Genomic DNA, 12,633 nt, shown 5'->3' with positions numbered 1-12,633 from the left:
AGCTCCGCTGGTGGGAAAACGCATGGGACTCAGCGCTGTCCTATTGCGTGCAGAGGGAATTTGAAAGACAACCGATTATCCCGCCCCTCGGACTGAGTACTGCGAACGGTGAGTGCCCAGACCCTACATTTTAATGTGGCTCTGGCTCGTCAGGCTAGTTGTCCCTAATTGCACATGTGGAAATGTAGCCTTAATTATGTGTGCTGCATGTCTGGATCGACTGTATCCTCTGTCTCCTGCTGTTCAAAACAATTTCTCCTAGAAGATAATAAAGGCTGATCGTCAACATTATTATTAAACACAGTAGGAAATGGATGAATTTATAATTAAATTGCCAACAGATGATCCATGGATTCAATGGTGCTGGTGAAAACCTGCAAACAGTGACATTTCCAGACAGTAAACACATCTACTCTCATAATAATATTATAATTTGTTATTGTATATAAAAAATATTTATATACAGTATGTTCTCTACTCTTAGCATGACCTTTCATATGGTTGTTGACCATAGATTATACCATAGATTATAGGTGCAAAAAGGGATACTAAAGAGGTTTATTGTTGCAATTGCCCTTTAGTCCATATATATATAAATCAAATGTGGTAACCCTTTAAAAAAATAAGCCCATTGCTATTGGGGTGTATTGTTGTCTAGCCTTACTGGCACACATTTTGGATTGATAAGAATTAAACATATTTCCTCAACTAGGATTTCTTAGGACTTTTAGTATGTTGTTCTGGACACCTCATAGAAAAAAGTCTTTTACAATGAGTTCTATTTTTGGTTCCAAAATGAGGTACTTTACCTGGACTACTTTGGGACTCGCTACAGTTAGGCTACAACATTATTCTATAAAGAAAATACCGGAAGGCCAGAGTCAGAGATAACATGCATAAGATAACGTTAGGCTATTGCTATGGCACATATTCTAGAAAGCTAGGCTACTAACAGGTTCCCAGAGATGCGCTCTGCAGTAAGATCTTTGGTAAGCAGACTGTGCTGGGAAGAGACATCAACATGTGCAGTAGTTCAAAGAGAGTACGCTTTTATAGAGTTATACATTCTTCCTTAAGAAAAATTTAGCTCCCTAGACAATATGAAAACCAAGTAACTAAACGGACACAAAGTGGTCAACGGGGAATTACGTGGCGATTTTGGGCTGAGCTCAACGTTGCGCTCCGCCCCACATTGAGCTCTGCAAGCTGCAGTCAGGGGTACTTGACTTACATGTAATTAAGTTGCGAGCAACAATATCTGGAGATTATCCTAATGAAACGCAATCGTGGGACCATTTACATCATCAGGGGTTTACCATACACGGGAAGACCCGGCAAAGCAAGGTAAAACATTTTATTCTTTTTTTTTTATTTTTTTATCTTTTTTTAAAAGCACCAACTCTAAAAAAAATGCCAGATGAAAAAGTGAGCCAAATGTAACTATCTTCTTCCAAACTCAACAGGGTAACCATGTCGGGCATATTAATAACGGTGACCCCCATCAGAGAGTGTATCGTTAATCTCGTTAAGATAAAGATTATTATTAAGACTTAAAGGAGAACCCTTTTGTGTTTTAGTAGACTTTCAAACATAACAGTGGTGTCAGGAAAAGGAAACCGAAACTTACAGTAGGCCTATGCTGACTTATCTTTTCACTTCAATTTATGTCTTAGGAATGTGTGCCAGGATGGTGGAGAGATCATCAGTTATTTTGATTATTTTCGCATATATCACAATTCTCAGATCATTCCTAAGTATCTTCACAAGGCACATATGTGGGCACGCAGGGAAGGTAAGACAATTCTAAAAACTGGTGGCATTCAGCCTGGTTGGTGGCATTCAGACTGGTTTTCATATAGCAAATATTACATTATCTTGTTTGTTGCTTGTCAGCCTACATAGGCTACAGTAGTCTATATTAGGGTCAGCTTACATAATAATAATGTGTGTTTATATGTGTAGAGCCTTTGTTGACTCAAAATCTATATTGTGTTTTTTATCACTTCATGTATGAATTCTTCTTCATGTGACAGTGGCTCGTCAGGGTTCTCAAGTCTCACGCAATGGGCGGGCCCAGGCCCAGGGGCCCAAGGGGTCAGGGGGCCCTGAAGCCCAAGCCTTTGCATGGAATCATTGCCTCAAAACAAATCAGGATGTAGGCTATGAATCTGATTGAATTTAGTATTGGCCATCCCCAAAATGCACCAGAATACAGGAAATCACATCAAACAAATTAAAAAAATTCTGGGGAAGGACCCCCAAACCCCCCCTCCCACATATACGACAATAAGTGGGGGGCCCTTAATACATCTGGGCCCAGGGGCCCGAAAGTTCATAATCCGCCCATGCTCCCTGCAACCACGTTATGCTTGTGCGCTTGTGTGGGGTTACACGTTTAAGATGTCAAAACTGCACCAAAATTCTTTTTATTCAGTAAGTCTGTCATTTGGTAAACCAGCCTACTTATGGCACTTTAACAGTATGTGTAAATCACGCCTTTCTACGAACACTTGTAATGCTAGGCCTAGCCTAGGCTACTTTATGGCAAAATTATTTTTTATTTATAAACTAAACTAAACTGTCGGTCATCAAGAAAACATAACGATTGTGTCGTTGTAGCTTTGTGTAACCCAGACATCAGCAACGTTCATTTTATACGACCAATCACTCTCGTCGCTGCCTGCACTTTCCCTGTCGTCAAGGCTGCAACTTTCGCACTCGTTTGTGCTATTTAGCGGCGTGTTCATCAGGTCCCCACAATGAGCTGCCAAGTGCGGCAGATTAGTGAAACAATCGTTCACTTTGTGATACAAGCATCAAACTTGGCACAAATATTCTTTGGGACCCACTTTATCCAAAAAGCACATTAGCCACGCAAAAAATCCAATATGGCTGCCATTTTCCAAGATGGCCACCATTGAAAGCCATTATACTTGGTTTTTGACTTGGATTGGGATTAAATAATCACATTTTGAGGATCTTGATATCTAAATATAGGTAAAAGGGTCCAAGGGTAGACTTTCCAATTCTACAATAAAATGTCAAAGAATGTGTTAAATTATGAAGATAGATGCAATTAATGGGAAAAATAGCACATTTTAGTACTAATTTTAGCATAATTAAATTGTTTTTTGTTAATAAAACACATGTTGGTTGTTATGTTATGTTAATGTTATATATAATAATTTCAATACAATAGTGCAGATTGACAGGACATTAGCAGGAAAGAGAGAAAGGGCTGGATCGGGAAATGATCACTAGTTTAAACTGAACTTCAGAAGGGGCAGGGGGCTAAGAAAGTGCATGTTTTTGTTTAAATATATATATATATATATATATATATATATATATATATATATATATATATATATAATAATATATAATAATATATATATATATATATATATATATATATTATTATATATGTGTGTGTGTGTGTGTGTGTGTGTGTGTGTGTGTGTGTGTGTGTGTGTGTGTGTGTACCATGTATTACCTCAATAGAACAACAAAGACTAACAGGAAATGTGTGGGAAAGAGACAGGGCCCCAGTAACAGTGATGCCTCTGCTCTGTAGCTAGCCATATCAGAATGTCTGCATTACAAATTAATTTAATCATTGCATTTGTAGGCACACAACAGAGTACACTCAAGACTAATGCGGTAGCATTAACATCTTCAGACATTCAATCTTGACACATTTAGTAAATTGTTGACAGCTCTCAGCAATTGGTGGGAGTGTCATCCACACTACTTGCCAAATGTCACCTTCTTTCCTCCAACCCCAGTTGGCAGTGCTCTCCATATTCATTTGATATATACTTGCCTGGGCCCAAATACAGACAGCTTGATAGGTTGCACACTTCACATGCTTAGCAAGAGATGCCCTTGTTGGTGGAATGGCATCATAGGACCTCTGCTTCCATCCAAACAGGTCAAGGTCGAGACAATGAATAAACAAGAGAAGACTCATCCTTTGTCTGGAGGAGAAATAAGAGTTTCCAGAATGTTGACAAGCTTCGACTTATGACCCATGTGGGGTTTTCCGGAGTCGCTCAATGATGCAGGGAAAGACTAGTTTTCATGTTTAAAGAATTTACTTCTTATGGTCACCTGTACCTGAGTCTGACTCTTGGCGAAAGAAGTCAGTGTTGTTCTTTTTAATTGGTATGTAGAAGGAAGCTTGATGGTGGATTTTCATGATTTAAAAGGGATGTAATCATGGGTTTCATAAGGGTTTATGAAGCCATGAGTCTTAATGTCACTGCATTTGCTGTGAGCAGTGTGAGGTCATGGTATCCTGTGTAGGCCAGAGGAGTGGGGTGAGTGGAAAAGTACTGGGGGTACCAGGATGAGAGGATCCCCTCCTTACATGGTCAAGGGAGACGGGGTGTTATCAAGCTGGTGAGGACCGGACAGGATAGGGAGTAGGAGGCTGCTGTGTCTTATGAGTTAGGGCCTCTCCAGCTAGAGAATCAGATAAGAAGGCCTTATTTCCCCAAACTGGAAAGAACCAGAAAACCACTATTTTACATATGTTTCCTATGCATTGGACAGGTTTGCATATAGTTTATGGGAAGATGGTTTCCACCAATGTAAGCGACCCTGCTTAATGCTGATTGGTGAAAAGTGTTTTTTGGGGATGGCGCAAGAAGGCGGCTCTTCTCGAGGGGCGAGGGGTAGAAAATATAGTGTATAGCCATCCGTAGACAGATCTCGTCGGGAGCCCCAGCTGATGCCCCAGCTGATGACATCTCCTCCCTATTGCTTTGATGGTTGGTCTGGACTTTGGTTGGGCTGTACTATCATAGCAATATGGAGAATAAAGATCAACAGTCTTCAGAAAGTCTTAAATTCCTTACTGTCCTCCTAGACCTCTTCGATCATCTTCCCAGTGTCTTCTTTATGTTCCTTCTGCCTCTTTTAAATCCAAAGGTGACAGAGTTTCTCTGTCTATGCTCCCCAGCTTTGGAATAGCCTTCCTGATGTTGTGAAATCCTGCCCCACTATTAGTAGTAGTTTTAAATCCAACCTAAAGACCTACCTCTTCTCCCTAGCTTTTAACACTCCCTGACCCCCTCACCTCTCCCTTGTTTTATATGTTTATATGTATGTACGTATGTATTATTACTATTCTTCTTCTTCTTATTATTATTATTTTATGTAAAGCACTTTGGTGCAATGCTATTGCTTTGAAATGTGCTATATAAATAAATTTGACTTGACTTGACTTGACTAAATAGTCAAGTGGTAATTGTTAATTGGACAATTGGATTCGGAAGTGGACTTTTTCCACAACACTTATTCACCCAAACCATTGAAAAAGTCTTTGGAAGAAACCGTACCTTTCTCAAGATGAGGGCCAACAAGCTCAGCGGCACTAGGGTGTGCAATGGCTTTTGACTCTAGCGTGAGAAGATCTCTGGACTCCTACTAAAAAGGGTTGCCCAGATCCTTTATCACACCAAACAACTTCTGGACCTTGTGTGAAGGATTTCCGAGACTGGTTAGTCTGTTCATGGTGTCCGACATCTTCACTAGCTACTTTGGCCTGAGATGCAGACTCATACTGAGAAACCAAATAACTAAACTCTGGTCCAGATACCATCCATCGCATTAGGGCTGATGGGTTCTCAGTTATCCCAATGGCACCACCATCACCTTTGACAATTGCATTGGCCTGTGCATGGGCTTGATCAAAAGCCAATCCGGAAAACTGTGGGTCTTGTGGACCACAAAGTTCCCTTCCTGAAATTCATTGGCCAACTGAGGATGTGTTTGTTGTAAAGAGATAATGTCTCTAAGGTGTATGGAAAGCCATCTAGCATAGTTGACATTATTGTTTGCAAAGAAGAAGGGGATGAGTGCAGACAATGATTGACAATACAAAGTGAAGTTTGCTTCTCTGAAAGACCTGATCAAAGAGAACATCACCAATTGCATTGACATCACAAGCTCCCAGAATTGAAACTGTGCTCTCTTCATCTGCCTGTTCTCACACCAGTCTTCCCAACTTAAAGAATGGCCTTGATCGATATTCGAGAGAGAGAATAAATGATATTTGAGTGAGAAAGAGGATCAACAATATTCGAGAGTGAGCTTCGATAAACGATTTTCGAGTGCAGTCCAACTATTTCTGGCCGCTATCTTGGAAACTAGCCTTGAAATAGATTTCTCTCGCACCATTTATTTTGCCATGTTAAAATACATTGATGCCTAGATCATGTACATACGCCCAGCCATTCAAGTTCTACAGCAAAAACGTTTTTCTTACATTTGATGTGGCCGCCATGTTGGATTTTCAGGTGGCTAATGTGCTTTCCTCAAAAAGTAGGTTCTAGTGATTATTCATGCCAATTTTGGTGCTTGTATCACAAAGTGAATGATTGTCCTGGAATATGGACTTAACCTGCCGCACTACAACCACCATAATGTCAAAATAATGAACTTGCTGTCCTTATAAAAAAAATAAATCAAAAGTTGGTCTCGGCATGCACATTCTTGGTCCAATGGTTCAGTGACAATAGGCTACTCAAATGAATAAAACAATTAGCCTAATAAATACAATATCTGTCTCACTCAGTAGGCATACATATACATCTCGTAAATTGGTGAGCCATAGAATATCCCACCGTCAAGATTATTATATTTCAAGATTCCAATCTATCCCGCCTAAATATGAAAAGTTATTTCTACTGACATGCTTCCTGGTGACATAAAAACACAAATTGTTTCCCCTTGATATAAAGGCTGACATTAGAGACATAGGCTTTCCCAGATGGGTACAAATCCCAGACTGTCCTGAAAAATAAACAAAAACAAGATATAGGATGTATAGTTTACAATAACAAATTCAAGGTCTCAAAAGGTTAATGCTTCTTTCCCAAAAAACTCACCAGAAGTCTTTTTTTTTTTTTTTTTTTTTAACATTTCCTGGGGGGAGCATGCCCCCAGACCATCCTAAGCTGAGTTACCTACCTTTTTAGTAAATAGTGCACTTACTTTATTCAATTCTACACTCATTGTACAATAATTAAAATGAGCACATGATTTAGCGCACAAGCCAAACATTTTAGTGAGTGAGTGTATTATTTTAGTGAGTGAATATAACTAATTGACTGAACATGTGCCTGTGTTTTTTCAAAATCTATGTTGTGTGTTTTTCATGTAAGCTTCATGCACGCACACATACAAAGACAGGCCTCACTGTATGTTATCTAATATATTCGCCATTGAGATTGATGGTGCACATTATTTTCATGGATAATACAGTAAACTCATCCACCAATATAACTAATTGACTGAACATGTTTCTGTGTTGTTTTCCAAATCTATGTTGTGTGTTTTTCATGTAAGCTTCATGTCTGAAGTCTTCTTCATGCGATGTCTCCAACTCCACTGTAGTGCAATGTGATCTGATGTGAAGGAATGTGAAGATGTGCAAATCTGTACAGACTTGTTAACATGAACTTTCCCAAAGGGGCAATAAACTAACTATCTAACTAACATTATGACAGCCCTAGAAAATATAGAAAGAGGAGTGGATCCAGTCATCATCAACAACCCCAACATGCCCCTTTGGCACATGTATCCATACGTCCGAATGGTACGTTATGGTGTTCAACATCGCTTTTGTTCTTATTGTCAATGCAATGGACTGCAAGATAGTTTCCCCTTTTTGATTTGTAAGACAATTTAACCATTTGCCTACACATCACACTATTCAGGTAATTCACTTAGGCTGACTGTTTAAACTGATTTGTTTGTAGACAGTGTGTGTGGGCCTCTGTTCAGATAAATGATCCGTGGCTCATCTCTATATGATGTTAGAATGTAACTGAACTGAATGTAACTTGTAACTGTCTCCATTTAGATTTCTCCACAATGCTCAGCCATGAGCTGAGCTTGGGACATGAGCTACTAAACGGATCCAATCCATTTAAAACAAATGTAGACTGTCATTATTATATTTTTTATATTATTTTATTTTTATATTATTATTAATTTTTTTTTTCCCCTGGCCCATTTAGTATGGTGATTTCATGGTTGTAATGCATAAAGGTTGTATAGAGCCAACAGCAACAACATATTAGTCTATTTTAAATAATTAGGGCCAGTTGGGAGGACATGGATTAAGCCAAGTCTAAAATCTCACTGGAGACCTTTACTGAAGTTCTGGTGTAGTATCTGGCTATGCCTGATCCCTATTTAGGAAACTGGACACAAAAAAATAAATGGTTACTTACTACATAAGATAAATCTTTCCTAATATATTGTGTTTGATGGGTAGGCTTTTTTTCGTGGCTACTGGATTGAATTCATTGAAACGGAAGACACCTGGGATGTTCCTCTTGAGGAATTAGAAAGGTGAGCCCATGTCTGGTCAACCATGTACAGTACAATGTACTATTTTGAATTATCTGATATTTTTTTTTTTTAGTTTGGTGGTATTCTTTCAATTTATGTCGCATAATAAATTGTTTTCTACAGGAGAGGTGGCGGTACAATTCCACTACCAATACTGGAAGACATGAAGGAGTCATATGAGCCAGTACGACATGTCTATGACGTTCTGTATGACGAGTATTCTCAATATAGATGGATTGGTAGTAAGGAAATGACATCTAATGACTGGTGACCCTGCAGAGGGAAATTTCTATATTCCACTTCCTTCATGGGGTGAATTATTATGTCATGAAAAGGAATGATATCATGCATCATTCATAAAGAAATAAACTGTGACTTTTTAAACAACCCATGTTTACTGCCATCCATATTTTCTTACTTCACATGTTCTTATAAGCAGTCTGTGTCTTGTGTAGTTAAGAATGTTATGAAGAACAAAGGCCCAGGTAGGTATATGTTTTTGCAATGAAAAGTATTTTTTATTTGTCAATGCACTGAATATGCTGAGGTGCTAGATCATCTAGATTGTAAACTCACGGAACGTAGTCTTTCTTTAATACTCTAAGGACTTACATTACAGCATGTTCAGTTGTGTTGGAGAAACTATTCACTGTTAAGCACAAAACATCTTTATCAGGTCAGCTATGAGTTCTGACCTCTGGAAGGAGAGACTCAGTCTGATGTCATTAATTGTGGGTTTGTGACCTTGAGCTTCTAAAAACAGGCCCAAGAAGAATGTGCAGTTTGTGTCTCTTAATATCACAGATTAGTTAATATCACATAGTCTTGTAGGATACAAACTCTTCATTTATAAAGGTTATTGTGATACTTATAGTTATAGTTATAGTTACATACATCAATAATGGTTATGTGGATTACATTGTCTCCATCTTTGAATTTTCACAGCATGTATTGCTTTTTTAAATCCACGTTAAAGAGTTATGTTATAGAGCCAAGAGTTATAGAGCCAACATTACAGTGTAGGCCTATCTTATGGTCAAGAAACGCTCTAAGTTATAACCATTGGATTGTAGGCTACTTATGAAATGGATGGAGTCAGGTTGTATAACTTCTGTTGTTTAATTGTTGTTGTGGAAAGTAATTCCTTAAACCACCAATGAATGTGCTTAGCATATCAGAATCATATCAACATCTGAAGTCTTTCTATAGGTTATATTTAATGAAAAACATGAATGGTTATTTTCCTGTCAGAAAACTTCCAAAAGCACAGATCTATGGCCTATACTAGTCAGAGAAGAGTAGGCTTACTATAATGCTATAGGGCAATTCCACGCAAAACTGTCACGTCCATAACGCTAACTAAATACCATGGCATTGTGTTGGTGTTATGGATGTGACAGTTTTGTGCGGAACTGCCCTATACACTAACACTATAGCCTAGTTGGAGTCACAACAAGGCAGGTTGGACACAACAAGTTGCAATTGAAGATCAGTCAAAAGTTATGGGATAGTCACAAAAAGTTCTTCGAGACCTTTTCTCCAATAGGACATTTTTTGTGTGATTTAATTGATTTAGGATGTATGCCTTTATTCTTTACATTTCAAAATACATATTTTATACACATCAGGGGCATCAGTGGAATTTCCACAGCAACGTTTAATGAACTAAATGTATAGGCCTAAGCCTACAGTGTAGAATTTCATATCACAAACAACAAGTGGCAGTCTCACCCCCATCGCTAGCAACTTATGCCATGTGAGCACATCACTTTTTTCAGTGTCGGTGCAACATACGTTAATTCACCTCAGGGTGGGTAACTCAATTAATTTCCGCATAGACTACAGTTGAACTACATGTTTTTACACGAGCACTAAAGAAGACAATTTGAAAGAAAAAGTACGCACTGGACACAGTGCTAAGCGTGAAGTGTCAAGCACCTTGGGTTAGGCCACAGCACACCTGGTTGTGATAAGGACATCGCATTCGCTGAGTTCTCCTCTCCTTGATTTCTGAAGAACATATATAATAACTAAAAGATATACCATAGAACTGGGTATTGTAATGTATGCTTTATTGTACAGTACTTAATGAACTAAATGATAAATGATAGGCATGACACTCTACCTTCTAGTTGAATTTTGGCATCTTCAGCCGAAAGGAAACATGTTGTTCCTTGTCTTTTCCTCTTTTTCTTGGGTCCAAGTGCATCTTGATTTGGAGGAAGACATGCAGGTGCTGGTGTGCTCGTTTGGCTACATGTCTTTACAATCGCTTTGGTCAATTTTTCTACCAGAGAAGATGTTAAAGATGGATTTTGTGATTTCAGGGCAGAGAGCACATTTTCAAACCCACAGTCTTGAGTGAGCTCCTTGTAAACACCTCCGAAAAATCTGGTGAATATTCACTTCCTGAGGATGATGTCCATGTCATTCTGGTAAATTGTCCTAAAATTGTTGAGAATTGCTCTAAAACTTAAACTGTTTACCATGTTGTTAGTCGCTTTGGCTAAAAATGCGTCAGCCAAATGTAATGTAATGTAATGTAATGTAATGTATCACTTCTGATGCCAAAAGTTGCATTGAGCTCATTCAGAATTTCCCGAATCTAGTTATTGGACATATCCAGAAGTGTGTTCTGGTCAATATTCTGGTGAATACTATTAATTTTCTTCAGCAGTTGAATGACCACCATACACAACAGACTTAAGAGGGACAGAGAGGTACCTCTTTCACAGTGACTATTTTGTGGCAAATCTTTCTGTTCATGGGTGTTTCTCCAACTCTGGGCACTTTTATGTCCTTGTGGTTGTTTTTGTGGAAAAATATAATATTTTTGTTTCAATCATGTCAATTTGCAAAGGCCAGATCACCAGCATCCTATAAAAGAATAATCATGCCTATATATTCTGATTTACTGCTCTTAGAGGGGCTTTTATCAGTGGATTTGGCTGTTTTGAGCTTGTCCCCAACCCAGACTTGTAACCTTTAACTGTTAAAATACACTAAAATCAAATTAAACCTAGATGATTTTGTACCATGTTTGTTGCAAGAAAGGGTTCAATAAACACATACCAATTCAATTTCTAATGCAAATAATACATTTACAGGGTGTGACAGTTAACATATGGCCTAAAACATGACATAGCTTGACCCTCAGGTCAGACAGCGCATTCCAAAAATTGTGACATGAGCTTCTCTCCGTTCCTCTGTGGTTGATTTTAAACTTTCACTTGGGCGACTCAGCATCAGAGAAGAAGAACGAGGCAGAGGATGAGGATATCAACAAAGAAATAGATAAATAGATAGATAGATCCCAGACTTGAAATGAAATGCTTGCACTTTCTGTGTATTTTTGTTGTATTCATGTCAACAATGTTAATAAAATGATCAAATGCATTCAGTGGCACTCATAATTTCTCTTATTTTCACTGGGAAAAAAATGGCTAATGGAAATTCTGATTGACTGGTAACTTTAGAAAAAGTTAATTTAGAACCCTGTTTCTATTTAAAGTTTATATTTACTACATTAAGGCAGGAGTGTCGAGTTTTTTGTGACTTTGCTACTGAAAAGAAATGCTGCAGACTTGGTGAGGAAAAGGCTGATAAGAGGGACTGATCTGATCTCTGGCCATTGCTGACTCTGCTGAAACTGTCCTGGGGAATCGTGCAATGCTACTCTCTTGATGTAAGGCCTTCTACTGTATTTACTCAACTCACACGAATGTTGTAGCATAAAAGGCTCCTACATGTAGGCTAAATGTCCAGGCTGTGAACTTGTTTTCTTGTGAAACAACTTTTCACCAGTTCATAGGTTCAACACTGTATTGTAACATATCATTTATTTGTGAATATTCACTCCATGCTACTCGACAATTAGGCTGATATTCAGCACTCATGTCAATATTTTACAAAGGAATAGGACACATGGACAAACTATTGTAGAAGTGAATAGATTCAAGTGTTATGACAGTATCCCTTTTTACTCATGAGTTGCTTTCTAATGTATAGTATTGTGTCAGTTTAAACTGCCAAGCATGCATTGTTGTATTTACAGTAAATTGTATTAGAACTATTTATTAACAAATGCATATTTTAAAGGAGAGAAGATGTTTGTATAAAAGTTCAAAGGGAGGTCTCCCCATGCAAGTGTGTAGGAGAGTGTGTGTTTGTGTGTGTGTGTGTGTTGTAGTAAGAAATTTTGGCCTTAAAGATGAGCGCCATACAGTATGGACCCTTTCAACAATAAAAACAAAAACAATGCTTGAACGT

The 12,633-nt window shown here is 38.3% G+C and overlaps 1 protein-coding gene across 2 annotated transcripts; it reads left to right on the top strand.

The window, feature by feature from the left end:
* Nucleotides 1-1,008: 1,008 nt before the first annotated feature.
* On the top strand, nt 1,009-8,751 carry LOC125291090 (NEDD4-binding protein 2-like 1). Of its 2 annotated transcripts, XR_007192917.1 has the most exons (6): nt 1,009-1,344; nt 1,674-1,792; nt 7,515-7,603; nt 7,871-7,947; nt 8,288-8,364; nt 8,488-8,751. XR_007192917.1 is itself a non-coding variant. In XM_048237635.1 (5 exons), exons 1-5 carry the CDS (start codon nt 1,274-1,276, stop codon nt 8,633-8,635), a joined length of 504 nt encoding a protein of 167 aa, XP_048093592.1. In that variant the 5' UTR covers nt 1,013-1,273; the 3' UTR covers nt 8,636-8,751. The 2 variants fall into 2 exon arrangements, 1 of the variants encoding a protein (XP_048093592.1); XM_048237635.1 differs by lacking the exon at nt 7,871-7,947 and having other exon boundaries at nt 1,013-1,344.
* The last annotated feature ends 3,882 nt before the right edge of the window (nt 8,752-12,633 follow it).

This window comes from Alosa alosa, chromosome 2, assembly GCF_017589495.1.
Source record: "Alosa alosa isolate M-15738 ecotype Scorff River chromosome 2, AALO_Geno_1.1, whole genome shotgun sequence".
Classification (NCBI taxonomy): domain Eukaryota; kingdom Metazoa; phylum Chordata; class Actinopteri; order Clupeiformes; family Clupeidae; genus Alosa; species Alosa alosa.
The sequence above is the reverse complement of the archived record's forward strand: the minus strand, read 5'-3'. Positions and strand labels throughout refer to the sequence as shown.

Excerpts from the sequence above, each read along its gene's own strand:
- LOC125291090 (XM_048237635.1), top strand. The coding sequence starts at position 1,274 with ATGAAACGCAATCGTGGGACCATTTACATCATCAGGGGTTTACCATAC. Across the intron at positions 1,793-7,514 it reads TATGTGGGCACGCAGGGAAG|CCCTAGAAAATATAGAAAGA; the intron begins GTAAGACAATTC and ends ACATTATGACAG. Across the intron at positions 7,604-8,287 it reads TGTATCCATACGTCCGAATG|GCTTTTTTTCGTGGCTACTG; the intron begins GTACGTTATGGT and ends TTTGATGGGTAG.